This window comes from Hyaena hyaena, unplaced genomic scaffold, assembly GCF_003009895.1.
Source record: "Hyaena hyaena isolate Hyena2069 unplaced genomic scaffold, ASM300989v1 scaffold_160, whole genome shotgun sequence".
NCBI lineage: Eukaryota > Metazoa > Chordata > Mammalia > Carnivora > Hyaenidae > Hyaena > Hyaena hyaena.
Window position 1 is genome coordinate 2,855,835 of NW_024080793.1, and position 19,512 is coordinate 2,875,346.

The 19,512-nt window shown below is 35.7% G+C and overlaps 1 protein-coding gene across 5 annotated transcripts in view; it reads right to left on the reverse strand.

Annotated features, from left to right (window-relative positions):
- The window catches only part of APC (APC regulator of WNT signaling pathway), a 145,299-nt gene that overhangs the window by 43,066 nt on the left and 82,721 nt on the right, over positions 1-19,512 (reverse strand). For all 5 annotated transcript variants that reach the window (XM_039239720.1, XM_039239722.1, XM_039239724.1 and 2 more), the window contains exons 5-7: positions 17,601-17,709; positions 14,680-14,793; positions 1,563-1,646 (exon numbers count right to left, since the gene is read on the reverse strand). In XM_039239720.1, coding sequence (XP_039095651.1) covers positions 1,563-1,646; positions 14,680-14,793; positions 17,601-17,709 — 307 coding nt within the window. The remainder of the gene's footprint in view (positions 1-1,562; positions 1,647-14,679; positions 14,794-17,600; positions 17,710-19,512) is intronic.

Here is a 19,512-nt window from a genome sequence, read left to right on the forward strand (position 1 = left end):
TGGAAATAATTTTCTTTCAGAAGTTTTAAGAAATTAGTATTCTACTTCCTCGCTTCTAGGGTTGCTGTTTACATATCTAAAGACATTTATATTCCTGTTTTGTGTTAGATACTGGAGAGGCCATTTTATTTGGAAAACTATGCCCCTCAGTTCTGGGATATTTTAATTTACTTCTGTGATCATTTCCTCCCTCTAGCTCCTCCATTCTCTTTCTGGAACTCCTCTTTATTTGGATATTGAACCCTCTAAAAATGATTTTCTCATCTTTTCTGTTTTCCATCTCCTATCTTTCTATTCTATTTTCTGAGAAATTTATCTTCTACTCTGAGTTTTCATTTCTGCTATCACAACTATAATTCCTAAGAACTCTTTCCTCAATTCTTTCAATGTTCCTTTGGTGTATTATCGTTTCTTTGCACTATGAATGCATTATCATTTATTTGAGATTATTCATGTTAGTTTTATGTTTTAAAGTGTTCTTCTTTCTGCATAGTCCATCCCTACTTCAGAATGGGCTACCTATGAAAAGGTTAAGTGAAGCTCTATACATAAGGGATGAAGACTGGCAACCACAGCCATTTTCCTGGGTGGTCCAGCAGGGTCGTTTTGTTGGGGAATCCTCCAGTGTCAGTACATTTAGGTCTATTTCCTTGGGCTAACCACATGTCTTAGAGAAGTTTCTTCTAGCAACTTGTCTGTATTATAAGCCTGGATCCAGTGAGGCTTACAGCATGCAGTAAGTAAATTTTCACTTAATTCAGTTTTTAGCATGATACCCCAACTTCAGTTATACTGGGCTTAACCCTAACTGAAGACCTTTTCTTTTATTCTTTCTAGAATAAGTCCCTCATCTTTTGCTGGGATTGGAAAGAAGTTGCCCAGCTACTAAGAATGAAGATAGGCTTTGGAGGTGCCACCTGCTTCTTAACAAATTTTCAATCATCCTCTCACTAAAATTTTAGTCACTTTTTTTTTTAATCTTCAAATCCAGAGGTACCTGTTTTGGAACAGCACAGTATAAAATGAGTTGCTTCATGACTTCTTACTGTTGACTTAGGGGTTAATTCACTGCCATGTGCTAAAACAGTGCATTTATTTACCTGCTTTTCAGTTCCCCAAATTTTATTATGTTACCTCCCTTGTCTCTGCCTTTTTCATTTTATCCTTTTAGTGTCATTTTAATGAGGACTGTGGAGCAAGCATAAATAATTTTGTATGATGAATTTTAATCATGAATTACTTACAAGTAATAGTTTACTTACTAGCTGATAATAGCCAAATTAAGTTAGCTGATTATATGTAATTCGATAGCTGAAGTAAGGTATATGTATCTGTGGCTCTACAAATTTTAACTGCACAGGAGTTATTAAAAGATCAGCACAGTCAAGGTTTTTGATAATTCATTTAATTTCATGAAAAAAACTTACGAAGTGTCACCATTCTCTAGAAGAACATGTATATATTTCAATGATGCCACATTAATCATACATATTTTATTTTCTTAGAATAATTACCTATATTTATATCTGTAAATGAAAAAAAAAAAAACCCAATTTACTAACCTCTGCTTCTGTGGCTTGGGACTGTAAAAGCTGTCGTATACGAAGTATGTCCTTCTCTATTTGTTGAATTCTGGTTACTCTTCGCTAAAATAAAACAAGTGACCAAATTAGATCTAATTTTATTAAAAACATCAGTGTAAATAGTCATACTATGGCTATCATTTAACAGCTCAGGGGTATGCTACATCACTCTTCTATAAAAAGTTAGATAATGTATACATATTCACACACTGATAATAGTTATATAGGGGCAGTTCAATTTTTTAATACATCTCATACACAATAGATTTGTTTAGGAAAATTGTACACAATAAGTCATATATCACATTGCATGACACATATTGTATAAAAACTTGTATTTAAGTTATTCTCAAAAAATAGTCCAAAGAGAAAATTACACCTAAATTTTATCTTTATATTTATCCACATGCCCATATAAGGTAAGAGATTTAAAGGAAGCATGGTATATGTGTTAAGGGAAAGAACATCTGATTTGGTTTTGAAAATAATAGGGTTTAAACAGGATTAACCTTTCCCAGAGTTATTCCTATTATAAGTCAGAGAGGTACCTTTCAGATACAGTTTTCCCAAAAACCTTCTGCAGCTAAACTTTATTTTTATTCCCAACACTAGGATGACAACGTTAGAAGCTTTTTGCTTTCCACTATCCTAAGACCATTAAATGAACACAAAGAATTTACTATAGATCAAATGACATGAAACTGAAACAATGTTTTTTTTTATAAAAAGCTAGATTTTGCTTTAATTTTTATGAACACAAGTGGAAGTGAGAAAAACCAAGTCACTTATATCTGAAAACACCGCAAACTGAAATGATTTTAATTACCTTCATGACAACAGACACATAGGTTACAGAAACAAGTACTGGCTAGCACCCACTTGGCTGTACTGAGCAGCAGCCTGACCCACTGCAAGAAGCTATTGATGTTGCCCTCTCTCACCAGCCAGTTCCACCAAAGGCTGGCCAACGAGCCCATCCTCTCTCTCTGACTTGCAGCAGGTCTCCAGGATAGCTGCTTACACCTACAGTGCACTTTCTCAGATCCGAGTGGACGCAAAAGAGGAGCTGGTTGTACAGTTTGGGATCCATGTAGAGAGGGATCCTTGGACAGCTCTTCTCCTCTCTTCACCCAACTTCATGCTGCCTCTCCTGGCCCCAGCCTAACTGTGGCTCATAGAGTATCCCAACCTGCTACTAATCACAGGGAAGAGTGTGGAGCAGTAGAAGAGTGAGGCTGGAAGTTAGGATGGAGCAAGGGAGGGCAGAACCAATCGGGACTGGCGTTCAAAGCCCTAGCCACGGCAGGGTTGGGGGTCAAAAGGTTAGGGCCTAGTATGTCTTCATTGTCACTGGGAAGGTGGAGGTATCACTGTGAGGGTGATCCCTAGAGGGCCTATGGGAGCCCCTTTCCCACTCTTTCTCTTGGCATGATTCCTGTCCACCTTTCCCTAACTTGGTGCTCACATGCATTTCACTAGGTATTGTGACCAGGGTCTGGATGAGCTTGAATTTGAATGAATTGAGTTTGTATTTCTAGCACCATGGATTTTTACATGTTCAGGGTTTTATTTTGGTTTCTCACCCTTGATAAAGGAAGTGCATTAAAACAAAACAAAACAAAGAAACAGTAACTACCAATGTTGTATCATTTTCTAGGTGAAATCCTAATACTGAGGTATGAAAAATTATGAGTAACTGTTTCAATGGGGGAAAACATGTTAGAAGCTAGATAGAGTCATTTCTAAACTTTTATTTATTATGTGCTCTATCGATAAAAGACTCCTGCTGAGCATGTATATCCCAACAGATAAATAATAAAAGTACTGAAATAGCTTTAGGTATCTATACTATGAAACTTACTCAATGATCTTATATAGTTTTATCTAAATACAGTCCCTATGATTTTATTACACAGTAAAAACATTTATTGCTGCTATTATTTAATGTTATGATAAACAACCACAGAAAAACTCAAAACTGAGCTCACTAAAACAAAACAAAAAACCCTCCCAAAATCAAATCTTCCTTCCCTCCCTCTCCCCTTTCCCTCAAAACACCACAAGCATGCTGATGCTCTATGGTAATTGTGAAAACAGTAAACTTAAGGTAAATAAATTTCTCTAACAAATCTTTCCTTATTTAATTTACATCATGAAAACATGGTGAAGGAAGGAAAAATGCCTATACTTTCAGTAGCTTTCTAAACATACTGCAGAGATGAGTGATTATCTCTACAACCATATGATATACACTTTCTGGGTGTACAGGAAACAACAAAACTATACACAATTAGCTTCAGAATACTGGTTTTCCGGGGCGCCTGGGAGGCTCAGTCAGTTGAATGTCTGACTTCGGCTCAGGTCATGATCTCGTGATTCGTGGGTTCAAGCCCCACGTCGCGCTCTGTGCTGACAGCTAGCTCAGAGCCTGGGGCCTGTCTTCGGATTCTATGTCTCCCTCTCTCTCTGACTCTTCCCTGCTCACACTGTCTCTCTCTCTCTCAAAAATAAAAAAAAACATTAAAAAAAAAAGGAATGCTGGTTTTCCCTTATGTAACAAGCTCCCTTTCACCAATTAAAATATATTTTAAAAATTTCATTAAGTTTTTTTTATTTTTTATTTATTTTTTTTACAAATAGTTTATTGTCAAATTAGTTTCCACATAACACTCAGTGCTCATCCCCACAAGGGTCCTCCTCCATGCCCATCCCCCCTCCCCCTCACATCCATCAGTCCTCAGTTTTTGTCAAAAAATTTCATTAAGTTTTTAATTTTAGTCCCAGTAAACATACAGTGCTACATTAATTTCTGGTGTGCAGTACAGTGATTCAACAGTTCTACATACTGCTCAGGGCTCATCATGATAAGTGTACTCCTTAATCCCTGTCACCTATTTCACCTGTCTCCCTTCCTGCCTCCCCTCTGGTAACCATCAGTTTGTTCTCTACAGTTAAGAGTCTGTTTCTTGGTTTACTTCTGTATTCCCGCCCCCCACTATGTTAATTTGTTATGTTTCTTAAATCCCACATATGAATGAAATCATATGGTATTTGTCTTTCTCGGACTTCTATTACTTAGCATTATATTCTAGCTTCATCCATGTTGTTACAAATGGCAAGATTTCATTCCTTTTTATGGCTGAATAATATTCCATTGCATATATCTATCACTCTTCCTTATCCATTCATCAGTCAATGGACACTTGGGTTGTTTCCATAATTTGGCTATTATAAATAATGCTGCAATAAACCCAGGGGTGCAGAGATCCGTTTGAATTAGTGTTTTTGTATTCTTTGGGTAAATACTCAGTAGTGCACTTACTGGATTATATGGTAGTTCTATTTTTAACTTTTTGAAGAACCTCCATACTGTCTTCCACAGTGGCTGTACCAGTTTACATTCCTAACAACAGTGCATGAGTACTCCTTTTTCTGCATATCCTCACCAACAGTCAAGAGTTGGACACTTAATCGACCGAGCCATTCAGGTGCCCCTTCTGCTCATGTTTTCATTGAACTTATTGTTTGGTTTTTGGGTATTGAGTTGTATAAGTTTCTGTATTTGGATACTAACCCTTTATCAGATATGTCATTTGCAAATAATATTTTCCCCTTTACTCACTTGTCGGTTGTCTTAGTTTTGTTGATTCCTTCACTGTGAAGAAGCTTTTTATTTTGATGTAGTCCTAAGTTTATTTTTGCTATTGCTCCCCATGCCTCAGGGGACCTATCTAGAAAAAAGCTGCTATGGTTGATGGCAGAGAAATTACTGCCTGTGTTCTCTTCTAGGATTTTTATGGTTTGAAAGGTCTCACGTTGGGGCGCCTGGGTGGCTGAGTCAGTTAAGCGTCCGACTTGGGCTCAAGTCATGATCTCACGGTTCGTGGGTTTGAGCCCCGTGTCGGCTCTGTGCTGACAGCTAGCTCAGAGCCTGGAACCTGTTTCGGATTCTGTACCTCCCTCTCTCTCTGACCCTCCCCTGCTCACTCTGTCTCTTTCTCTCTCATAAATAAATAAAAAACATTAAAAAAAAAAAAGGTCTCACATTTAGGTCTTTCATCCATTTTGATTTTATTTTTGTGGATGGTTTAAGAAAGTGATCCCATTTCATTCTTTCGCATATTGCTGTCTCGTTTTCCCAACACGATTTGTTGAAAAGATTGTCTTTTGCCCGTTGCATATTCTTTCCTGCTTTGTTGAAGATTAATTTACCATAAAATTGTGGATTCATTTCTAGCTTTTCTATTCTGTTCCATTGATCTATGTAGCTATTTTTGTGCCAGTACCATACTACTTTGGTTACTACAGCTTTGTAATATAACTTGAAGTCCAAATTGTGATGTCTCCAGCTTTGCTACGCTTTTTCAAGATTGCTTTGGCTATTTGCATTCTTTTGTGGTATTCCACAAATTTTAGGATTATGTGTTCTGGTTCTGTGAAAAATGCTGTTGTTATTTGGACAGGAAGTGTATTAAATCAGTAGATTGCTTTGGGTGGTATGGATATTTTAATAACATTTGTTCTTCCAATCCATGAGCATGGAATGTCTTTCTATTTCCTTGTGACACCTTTAATTTTTTTCATCAGTGTTTTATAGTTTTCAGAGTACAGGTCTTTCACCTCCATGGTTAAGTTTATTCCTGAATATTTTATTATTTTTGGTGCAATTATAAATGGGATTGTTTTCTTAATTTCTCTTTCTGTTGTTTATTATTAGTGTGTAAAAAATGCTACCGATTTCTATACAGTGATTTTGTATCCTGGGACCTTACTGCATTCCTTTAACAATTCTAGTAATTTTTTTTTTTTTTTTTTGGCAGAGGCTTTAGGGTTTTCTATATAGTTATCATGTCATCTGCAAATAGTGAAACTTTTACTTCTTCCTTACCAATCTGGATGCCTTTTATTCCTTTTTCTTGTCTGACTGCTATGGCTAGAACTTCTAGTATTATGCCGAATACAAGTGAGAGTGGACATCCATATCTTGTTCTTGACTTAGGGGAAAAGCTCTTATTAGTTTTCCCCATTGAGGATGATGTTAGCTCTGGGTTTTTCATATATGGTCTGTGTTATGTTGAAGTATGTTTCCTGTAAATCTACTTTGTGTAGGGTTTTTTGTCATGAATGGATGTTGTATTATGTCAAATGCTTTTTCTGTCTCTATTGAAATGGTCATAGGTCTTTAATTCTTTCTCTTATTGATGTAATGTATCATGTTGATTGATTTGAGAATATTGAGCCATCCTTGCATCCTGGAGATAAATTCACTTGGTGGTGAATGATTTTTTTTTTTTTTTAAATGTATTGTTGGATCTGGTTTGGTAATGTTACATAAGGAATTCTGCATCTATGTTCATCAGAGTTATTGGACTCTAATTCTTTTTTCTAGTGTCTTTATCTGTTTTTTGTATCAGGGTAATGCATGTCTTGTAGAATGAATTTAGAAGTTTTCTTCCTTTTCTATTTTTTGGAATAGTTTGAGAAGAACAGGTGTTAACTCTTCTTTAAACACTTGGTAGAATTATGCTGTGAAGGCATCTGGTCTGGGCTTCTGTTTACTGGCAATCTTTTTTATTTTGTTTCTGGTAATTGGTCTGTTCCAATTTTCTATTTCTTCCTATTCAATTTTGGAAAGCTATAGGTTTCTAGGAATTCATCCATGTCTTCTGAGCTGTCCAATTTGTTGGCATATAATTTTTCAAAATATTCCCTTATAATCCTTTGTATTTCTGGTGTCAGTTGTTATTTCTCCTCTTTCATTTCTGATTTTGAGCCTCCCGCCCACCTTTTTTGGGGGAATGAGTCTGGCTAAAGGCTTATCAATTTTGTTGACCTTTTCAAAGAACCAGCTTCTGCTTTTGTTGAACTATTCTTATTTTAGCTTCTACTTCATTTATTTCTGCTCTAATCTTTACTATTTCTTTCCTTCTGGTTCTGGGTTTTGTTGTTGTTTTGAGCTCCTTTAGGTATAATGTTAGCTTGTTTGAGATTTGTTGCCCTTCCTGAAGTAGGCCTGTATTGCTATAAGGTTCCCTTTTAGAATAGAACCCAAAGATTTTAGACCACTGTGTTTTCATTTTCATTTGTCTCCATGTATTTTCTGATTTCCTCTTCGACATTTTGGTTGATTTCATTCATTACTTAGTAGCATGTTATTTAGGTTCCATGTATCTGTTGTCTTTCCAGATTTTTTTCTTGTGATTCATTTCTTATTTCATAGCACTGTCGTCTACAAAAGATGCATGGATTGATTTTGATCTTTTTGAATTTGCTGAAACTTGTTTTTAAAAAAATTTCTTTAAATGTTTTATTTATTTCTGAAAGAGAGACAGCGTGAGCAGGGGAGGGTCAGAGAGAGGGGGAGATACAGAATCTGAAACAGGCTCCAGGCTCTGAGCTGGCAGTCAGCACAGAGCCCGACACGGGGCCCAAACCCACGAACCATGAGATCATGACCTGAGCCCAAGTCGGACGCTTAACTGACTGAGCCACCCAGGTGCCCCTGCTGAGACTTGTTTTGTAGCCTAATATGTGATCTATACTGGAAAATGTTCCATGTGCTCTTGAAAAGAATGTGTATTTTGCTGTTTCAGGATTGAATATTCTACATGTATCTGTTAAATCCACCTTGTCCAGTGTGTCATTCAAAGCCACTGTTTCTTTTTTTATTTTCTGTTTGGATGATCGTGCATTGATATAAGTGGGGTGTTAAAGTCCCCTGTTATTATTATACTACTCTCTATTATTTCCTTATGTTTTTTACTAACTGCTTTACATATTTGGATGCTCCCATTTTGGATGCATAAATATTTACAACTGTTAGATCTCCTTGCTGGATTGTCCCCTTAATGATTATATAGTGTCCTTCTCTGTCTCCTGTTAGTCTTTGTTTTAAAGTCTATTTTGTCAGATACAAATATTGCTACCTTGGCTTTCTATTCACACCCATCTGCATGATAAATACTTCTCCATACTTTCACTTTCAATGTGCATGTGTCTCTGGGTCTCAAATGAGTCTCATGTAGGCAGCATATAGAGGAGTCTTGTTTTTTAATTCATTCTATGACCTTACGTCTTTTGATTGGAGTGGTTAGTCCATTTACATTCAAAGTAATTATTGATAGTATATGTTTACTGCCATTTTGTTATTTCTTTTATGACTGTTTTTATAGTTGTTCTCCATTCCTTTCTTCTCTTGCTCTCTTTCCTCAAGATTAGTTGGCTTTCTTTAGTGATATACTTGGATTCCTCTCTATTTCTTGCATATCTATTACTTGTTTTTGATTTGTAGTTACCATTCAGTTTGTATATATCTTCTGTATATAGCAGTCTATATTAGGATGATAGTCACTTAAGTTTGAACCCATTCTTTTTTTTAATTTTTTATTAAGTTTTAAAAATTTACATCCAAGTTAGTTAGCATATAGTGCAACAATGATTTCAAGAGTAAATTCCTTAATGCCCTTTCAGCCCATTCTCTACTCCTCTCCTCTCCGCATTTTAGGTAGATGGTATCATACTTTTACATCCTTTCATTTACTGAGTCCCTGATTTGTATAGATATACTTAGTTTTTACTGCTTCTGTGCTTCCTACTTTTCTTACTCTTCCTATGGTCTTTCCTTTTCATTTGAAGAGTCCCCTTTAACTTTTCTTGTAGAGCTGGGTTAGTGGTCATGAATTCCTTTAATTTTTGTTTGTCTGGGAAACTATTTCTCCTATTCTGAATGACAGCCTTGCTGGATAGAGTATTCTTGGCTGCAGTTTAAATATATCATGCTACTCCCTTCTGCCCAGCAATGTTTGTGGTAAAAAAATCAGCTGATAGCCTTATACCGTTTCCCTTATATGTTACTGCTTTCTTTTCTCTTGCTGCTTTTAAAATTTCCTCTTTATCACTTTGTTTAAAAATTTACATATTTGAAGGTGGGGGGGCAGAGAGAGAAGGAGAGAAAGAATCCCAAACAGGCTCCACACTCAGAGGAGAGCCCAATTCAGGGCTCGATATCCTGACGTGAGCGAAAATCAAGAGTTGGCTGCTTAACCACTGAGCCAACCAGGTGCCCCTCTTTATCACTACCCTCTGCCATCTTAATTACTATATGTCTTGGTATGGACCTCCTTGGGCTGATTTTCTTGGGGGATCTCTGTGCCTCCTGGATTTGGATTTCTGTTTCCTTCCCCAGATTCAGGAAGTTTTCAGCTATTATGTCTTCAAATAAATGTTTTTGCCTTCTTTTCTCCTTCTGGGACCCCTATAATGAGAATGTTTTTATTCTTGATGATGTTGCTGAGTTCCCTAAGCCTATTCTCATTTTGCGTAATATTTTTTCTCTCATGTGCTCAGCTTGATCACTTGCCATTACTCTGTCCTCCAGATCACTTATTTGTTCTTGTGCTTCTACCACTTATTCCTTATAGTGTATTTTTAATTTCATTTATTGTGTTAATCTCTGGTTGGGTTCTTTCTTATTTTATTAAGCATTTCACTGATATTCCCTACTCTTTTCTCAAGTCTCGTGAGTATATTAGTGATCTTTTTTTGAATTCTCAGGCACATTATGTATCTCTGTTTTATTTAGGTCTCTTGTTGTGACTTTGTCCTTTTGTTTCATTTTGGACATATTCCTCTGTCTCATTTTGTCTTACTATGTCTGCTTCTGTATGTTAGGAAAGACAGCTACATCTTCTGCATTTGCAAGTAGTGGCCTTATGAAGAAGAGGTCCTGTAGTGCCCTGCTGTGCAGTGTCCCTGGTTCACAAGAACCTGGTGCTTCAAGGGTGTCTCCTATGTGTGATGTATGTGCTCTACTGTTGTGGCTGAGATGCTTTTTCCTCCAGTCCAGTCATGTGCAATGGCTGTCTTTGCCTTGCTGTGGGCAGAGTCTGGTTCCTTTGGTATTAGAGGACTGGTCTGGGTATGCCTTCGGTTTAGGGTGAGTCAGACCAGGTGTTTGCTAGAGATATAGTAGTACCAAACTACTGGGTGCTTTCCCTGTGTGATCTTGAGAAGCTTCTGTTGGTGGGCAGGACCCGCAGTCAGAGCACTGGGCTGCCTCTAGTCCACTCTGGGGTCTCCTTTGAATGGTGTGTGTAGTCTTCTTTCCCTTTCTCCGGGGTAGGAGTCACTTTGGAGTGGTGCTTGCCACTGTAGGAGCTGCCTGTATACTGCCAGGCCAGTGGCACTGCCTTGCATGGGCTCTGGCCAAGAGAGTAATAGAGAGGGCAGATCTCCTAAACACAAAGTTGGGGGGCAGTGCCAGCAAACTTTTCACACCACCAGTCCTATGTTGGAGGGGCCCTGCAGTGCCAGGAGTGAAGTTGCCTGAGGGGCTCCATAGATGCACATCCCAGGGGTGGGGGTGGGGGTCCATCAGTGAAATCTTAAATTAAAAATTTTAATATTTAGATGATAGTAGGAAACTGTAACTAATAATCCTCTTGATTTCTGTATTGTCAATATGTCAGTAAATCTTAAAGTCAGTCTATGTCTTGATATCCACCGAGGTAGAGGATTTTCTTTCTTTCTTTTTTAAGTTTATTTATTTATTTTGAAGCAGAAAGAGACAGCAGGAACAGGGGACAGGCAGAATGAGAGAGGGAGAGAGAGATAATCCCAAGCAGGCTCTGTGTTATCAGTGCAGAGCCCAATGTGGGGTTCAAACTTACAAACTGTGAGATCATGACCTGAGCTGAAATCCAGAGTCATATTCTTAACTAACTGAGCCATCCAGGCGCCTCATGAGGTAGAGGATTTCTAATAATACAACCCCTGTGCTTCTGTTTCTGAACGTGAAAATGGGAGAAGCCAGTTGTATTTCTTTCCTTTTTTATATGATAACCTTGAATGTTTATGAAAATATGCTTAACCACAAGTATTTAACAATTCAGGGGTATGTAGTTAGTATGACTTTTGAAAAACTGATTTTAAAAAACTGTAATAGTAACAGAGTTCAAAACAGATTCAGGATAACTCTCAACAAATGAGAAATAGAAGATAAATTCCTTAACTTGAGAAAGGGTATCTATCAAAAACTTTTGAGTAAACAACACACTTAACAGTGAAATTTTAGGAGTCCCTTTAAAGTCATAGTAAGACAGGGGCACCTGGGCTCAGTGGGTTAAGCGTCTGACTTCAGCTCAGGTCATGATTTCATAGTTCGTGGGTTCGAGTCCCGTGTCAGGCTCTGTGCTGACAGCTCAGAGCCTGGAGCCTGCTTCAGATTCTGTGTCTCCCTCTCTGTCTGTCACTCCCTGGCACGCGCTCTGTCTCTGTCTCTCAAAAATGAATAAAAATGTTAAAAGAAAACTTAAAGTCACGGTAAGACAGAGACCAGTACCACTGCTTCTTATTCAAAGGTGCATTAGAGTTTTTATGCAATATAGAGAAAAAAAAAATGAAAAGTGCACACAAGATTATCATTATTTTGCAAACAATGTTGACAGTTTATATGGAAAATGCAAGAAAAATAGAAGAAAGTCTTAAACTACTGAGACTATTTAATGAAAGAGTTCAAGAAGGTTGCTGGATTATTAAAGTAAATCCCATTCATCACAGTAACAAAAATTATATAATATCTAAGAATAAATTTTAAAAATGTATAACATTTTTATAGCGAATACTACAAAACATTATTGAAAGGCATAAAATAACACCTAACTGAATGGAAATATAAAATTAATAACACCACCAAATACAAACTGAGTGTTTAGTATGTGCCAGATTCTAAGTGCTTTTACATGTATTAACTCATTTAATTCTCACATTTCTGTTTAGCATTGTATTTTACCATTGAGAAAACCAAGGCAGAGAATTTACCCCAAATCAGTGCAGGTATGTAGCAGGTCTGGGATTAGAACCCAGAAGATTTGGCTCCAGAGTCCACCCTTTCAACCAAGAACCAATCGTTGTATTGTAAAGATATGAATTCTCCTCAAATTAATTCATAAATTCAATGTGACTCTAATAAAAAAGGCACTAGGCATTTTTTCTTTGAATTAGACAAGCTGATGCGAAATGTCAGATGTAAGACTAATGAGACAGAATATAAACACCTCTTTATAAAAATAGGACAACTCACTCTACCAGGTACCAAGATTCTTTGCAGGCACAGAAAAAAGTACAATACATTAGTGGAACAGAATCTAGAAATATCCAGAAAATACACACTTACCATATGCCAGAGAAGGCATTAGTAATCAATAGGGAAACAGCGGAATATCAGATAAAGATAATAGGTAATTTTGTTAAAAACATAAATATGCATGTATGTATATGTATCTCTGTGTATATATGTTATTATATATAACTGACCATATAATATTAATAAAAGTCAATATATTATTTAATATGTAAGTTATATTTTAAATAATTACATACACATATATGTGAAATCATATATACTTGTATTTATGTAAAATTAGATCCCTACCTCCAAAACACACATGATTATACACTGGAGATGAATTAAAGACCTAATTGCAAAAATAAAACATTAAAATTATCAGAAATAATATGAAGTAACTTTACGACTCCAGGATAGGAAAAGATGTATAAATACTTCATTGAAAGCACAAATATGGCAATATAGAATTAATTAAGTTGTATAATAAAAACTAATTTTTGTTATCACAAACCTAAAAGAGGTAACGGATTTTGCAGGAAGGAGTTGTGATACATATTATCTGTAAAAGATTGATATCAAGAGGATATTAATACATCTCTCATATGGTATTTGTCTTTTTCTGACTTATTTTGTTTAGCATAATACCCTCTAGTTTCATCCATGTACTTGCAAACCCAAAATTTATGTATTTTTAAGGTACCCAATAAATTCTGAATTCGAATATAGTGAAATTTATCAATCTTCTCTTTTACAAATAGTATTTTATATCTTGCTTAAGAAATCCTTTCTTACTCCAGTATTAGAAATATATACATATATATTTTCTACTGGAAGGTTTATTTTTAAAGTTTTACTTTTGGCATTTAAGACATTAATTTGAATGGATGGGGGGGTAGTGAGAGGAAATTAACAAAATTTATATATATAATATGTATCATAACATAACTAGTATAGATACATTAGTTGAGGTTCTAGCCTCACTGTGAAACTAACAGTTATGTACTACAAAATAAATCATGGTAGTGGGGTTTAGGTATCTCCTTAGTCTACCAGCATACTCTAGCATGATGTGAATATACACTGTGTTTAGGAAACTACCATATAAAAGATAAAAACTATACTTTGGGGATGCTAAATGTCTTGTATTAGTGATTTTAAAACTATGAAATAAACTTTCTGGAATAAAAAAATGTATTACCTACCATAATAAAGTAGGTTCTCCCTTTTATTGACAATTTCCTTAAATAAAATCTTTCAAATAATGTTTTCCTCCCTGTTTGTTATAAAAGTTTTCCTTTTTTTTTTTTTTTTTTCTTAATGCCCAGACTTGCTTTGAAACAGACAAGGCAAACAGTAAAGCCTTGTCAGGGCTTAAAAACATTAGCGAGTAATATACTTGTGTAAATACAAAGGGCTAAATTCAATAATGTATGAAAATACTTAACAAATAGCAAAGCTATTTAATATTTTTTTCTTGGCATCAGTTAAGGTAGAAATATGGGAATGTTCTCCATCTAACTCATTTCACCTCTCTCTGTGTTCTTTCTATATTTCCTTCCTACTCTCCTTAAATGAGGACTTTCTTTTTTGTGTACAACTTAAAGAGCAGTGAAAATATTCCAAATGTCATTACACACACTTAGATTACGAGAAGCAAAAATCTCAAAGGAGAAGTGAAGTTAGCTATCAGCTACCAGATGACCGGCATCTAACACTTTCTCTCACAATTCCAAGGCACAGCAAAACAGAATTAGGGAAATGAAATATGGTAGAGGCAGAATCATGTGAACATTGGTTATGTTGCTCAGCAGCCATAATAAATTATTACTGTGAAACAGCGCCTAAGTGAAGGTAGAGTTATAAATATCTTTAATAATAAAATTTAATCAATGTTAACAGAGCTATAATTCATTACATTCTTAATAGCTCTCCTCTAGCCTGTGCTATTTTATAGTTTAAGTAATAAGTTACCTGTGCTCTTTTCTCCATATCCTGGCAAGTACCTAGTTGTTCTTCCATTGCAACTCTGATTTGCCTTGCTTCATATTCCAATTGTCTTCTGGTCATATCTGTTTGTAAGGAAAACTAAAACCACAAATTAAATTGAAACGCTGAGTTAAAAACTTTTATTGCCCTGTAGCCACAAATGGCTTTACTTAAACTGTACTGATTCATTTAAAATATATAACTGGTCCAGTTAGGGTAAGTCTATCTTCAGTTCCCATATTATCTTCTGCACTGAAGAGGTACTACTTGAATTGCTAAAAACTAGCATAGTAATGTGCACAACACAGAAAAATCAAGAAACCATCCATCATCCTTAAGTTTATACTTCAATTTAAGGGTTGTTATAAACATGCAAACTAAACAAAGAAAACCTCTACATCTGTAAAATAAAGAAAAAGGGACAAGGAAAAGTTTTCACATAATACAGATAATCACAAACTGCAAGACAGCATAAACTTTTTGGTAAAAATCCGAAAAAGAAGCAAAGCTGAAATAAACAAAAAGAAATTCTTCATACAGGGGGTGTTAACTCATTCAAAAATCAATTAACCCTCTAATTAAAATTCCAGGGCACTGAAATAACTGCTGGAAATACAAGAGGATGACAAGGATAAGGTAATGACACTTATAAACACAGGCCTGGGTGGCTCAGTCGGTTAGGTGTCTGACTCCTGATTTCAGCTCAGGTCATGATCTCATGGTTTGTGAGATCAAGCCCCATGTCAAGCGGTGCACTGACAGCGCAGAGCCTGCTTGGGATTCTCTCTGCTCTTCTCCTGCTGGTGCTTTCTCTCTCTCAAAATAAATAAATAACCTTAAAAAAAGTGGTAATAGCTAAAATATGATTAAATAAAATGATAATGGGCCATGAAGGAAATGAGGAAGAGCTATAGATTTTTTATGCTCTATATACTCAGCAAAAAGCTGTGTGAGACATGTGTCTGACTCGGAATAGCATTCTGTAGGTCCAAGGATTCCAAACACTTCATCACTTAAGTTAGGGGAACTCTCACCCTTTTCCCTTGCAATAATGTAAATGACACTCTATGGAGAATGTATTTCTATAGGCATACCCAAATTATGGGTTGCAACACAGATAATATAGTCTGTATGTTATTTCTAAATCCCAATGAGCCAGTTCTAACTCCACTTACTTATCCTCCACTTCCCAAAGCCCCTTGTAAAAAAAAAAAAAAAAGGTGAACATGACAAAGTATGTTACAATAATGTGGTTTAGGTCTGCATTTTAAAAGCAATGTCTAATATCTTGATATTTCCAAATGAATGTGTTCTTAACTTACTTACCAATATAAATTGTTAAATTTAAAAATTAAATTTAAATTTAAAAGTTAAAAAATTAAAAAAAATTTATGATAAACAGCTTGCATTCGTTAATGTTGTTAAATGGTCTACAGTGTTTTATACATACTTCTAAATAAATGATTACTTAATAAATATGGGAATAATTTATTTGACAACTCATCTTTGTTTCAAATATTAACCAATTACTCTCAAGTTGTCACATACATTAAGCACTTTCTTAAACCGATTACGACTTAGAGACAGCTGGACTCTAAATTTTATATATTCTAATTACCAGAGTGAATGGAGAGCAGTATGTTTAGGTATTTTTTATTTATGAGTAAAACTCCCACCAAACCTTCCTGAGTTCCTAATCCTTAAAGCCAAGAACTTTCCATTAACTATTCTTTCACTATCTGGGTCTCCTTAACTCCCAGGAAGATGTCAAGGACACTGTCAGGAAAAGAGTTCCTTTCTCTTACTCTTAAAATCTTGTGTGATTGTCCTAAGAGGCTGTGCACTTAAGCTTCTGGTTCTAGCTCCTGCCAGACAATGAGCACTCGGGAAACCTGGCTAAGTACATGTTTTGAAAAAAGCATTCCTTCTTTCTTTTTTTAAAAATGTTTGTTTATTTTTGAGAGAGTGAGCAAGTGGGGGAGGGGCAAAGAGAGATGGGGACAGAAGATCCAAAGTAGGCTCTATACTGACAGCAGAGCCTGATGCGGGGCTCAAACTCATGAACCATGAAATCAGGACCTGAGCTGGAGTCAGATGCTTAACTGACTGAGCCACCAGGCACCCTGCATTCGTTCTTTCTACTTTTGCTTTTCATTTATTATATCCTCTCAAAAATGTCATTAGAAAACGAAAAACGTAAGCTAAGAGAGGACAATATATTTTAAATGACCTATTTTTTCTTTTTAAATATTATAAAACATATTTATGGATAATAGTTAAAATATAATTTTGTTTAAAATGATCAATACATTCCAGAACATTCTGAAATGCTCTTACATGTGTCATCCCATGAATAAAATAGCTGAAATGAAGAGCTTGGGTGGGGGAAAAAAAGGCTGACAAGATTAAATTCTTTTTCACATAGTTATATTTGCAAACCAAATTTCAGTACTTGTAAAAAGTCCTAAGATCCTTGCCAACAGCTTTTCTCATTTATAATAACTGGAATAGCAGTCAAATTATTTTCAAAGACACTTTTATTGTGAAAACTATATAGCATGTAATATGGTTAAAAAAATAGATGGTAATAAACAATTCTACAGTGTGTATATGGTAATTCAACAGACAGCCTAGTTGAATCCTGAGTCTTTTAGATTCAAACTTAATAGATTTTCTTAATTAGGGGCTGAAAACAAATATTTGCTTGAGTATAATGAAGTTTTATCACATTTACAAACAAAAATTCATTAACTATTAGACATTTGAGTTTAAAGTTAGATAAGACATAGTACAGTTTACAGAAAACTAAAAATGCAGTTATCCTGAATTTTTAATGAGTGACATAGGTATTTTTAAAAGATCAAGTTATTAAAGTCTAAAATAAGCCATATTGCTAAGTTACTTACATTTTCAGTTAAAGGAAGACTATCTATTCTTTTGGTGAGGTTCTGAAGTTGAGCATAATACCAATCTTTTTCCTTTTCTTCTTTGTCAAGATCAGCAAGAAGTAATGATCTGTTTTTCAAAAAAAAGGGAAGTTTACAAAATGCTAATAGAATACATAACAGTAATTCTTATCAGCTATAATTGTAATGTTCTCTATTTAAATTAAAGTATTAATAATGAATAAGTAGAAAACTTAGTGATTTTTGAAGGTGGGACTTAAAACATTATAATCATTAAAATTTGAATGTTTTTTACTTTTCCACTTAAATAAAAGGTTAAACATCCTAAATAGAATGGTCACGTTTCAGCATCCGGAGTGCTGACCATTACACCATGGGGCCCAACTAGAATGTTCACGTTTCAATCAAAGGCTTTCTTCACATTGATTACAGTCTAAGAATATGATGTTAGTTTATAGAAAAAAGTACAGATATGACAAACCAAAATTAATATGAGAATAAAAAGCATAATAGAGGAGTAAAAAAAAGCAATAATTACACAAAAAACAAACCTAGAGTATAGGAAGCCACTGCACTGGACACAGATGTGGCTTTCAGTATCTCAGCACCCAACAGAATAAGAAATACTTTGTCACTGTGTATTTTCCAAAGAAGACATAAAGATGACCAACAGACACATGAAAAGATGCTCAACATCACTCATCATCAGAGAATTACAAATTAAAACTACAATGAGATATCACCTCACACCTATCAGAATGGCTAAAATAAAAAATACAAGAAACAACAAGTGTTGGGGAGCATGGGGAAGAAAAAGGAATGCTCATGCATTGTTGGTGGGAATGCAAACTGGTGCAGCCACCCTGGAAAACAGTATGGAGGTTCCTCAAAAAATTAAAACTAAAACTGCTCTCCAATCCACCAATCACACTACTGGCTATTTAACCAAAGAATACGAAAACACTAATTTGAAAAGCTATATGCACCCCTGTATTTAGCGTAGTATTATTTACAAAAGCCAAATTATGGAAGCAACTCAAGTGTCCATTGATAAAAGAATGGATTAAGAAGAACGGATATATGGGTGCCTGGGTGGTTCAGTCGGTTAAGCGTCCGACTTTGGCTTGGGTCATGATCTCACAATTCGTGAGTTCGAGCCCTGCGTCGGGCTCTGTGCTGATAGCTCAGAGCCTGGAGCCTGCTTCCAATTCTTCCAATTCCCTCTCTCTGCCCCTACTCAGCTCACACTCTCTTTCTTAAAAATAAACATTAAAAAAAAAAACCCAGGATACACACACACACACACACTAAAGAATATTACTCAGCCATAAAAAAGAATGAAATCTTGCCATTTGCAATGACATGGAAAGATCCAGACAGTATAATGCTAAGTGAAATAAGTCAGTCAAAAAGACAAATACATACCACGATTTTACTCACATGGAATATATGGAACAAAAATAAGTAAAGAAAAAAGAGACAAACCAAAAAGCAGACTCTTAACTAGCAAGAACAAACTGATGGTTACCAGAGGGAAGGTTGGTGGGGTTATGGTGAAATACGTGAAGGGTGATTAAGAGTACACCTATAATGATACAGAAATGCTGATGCATTGGAGTGCATGTACCCCAATGTTCACAGCAGCACTCTCAACAATAGTTAAAACATGGAAAGAGCCTAAGTGTCCATCAACGGACGAATGGATCAAGAAGATATGGTTTATCTATACCATGGAATCCTACATGGCAATGAGAAACAATGAAATCTGGCCATGTGTAGCAACATGGATGGACCCTGGGAGTGTTATGCTTAGCGAAATAAGTCAGGCAGAGAAGGACAAATATCATATGTTTGCACATATGGGAGGATTAGGGGGAACTTAACTGAGGACGATGGGGGAGAAGAAGGGGGG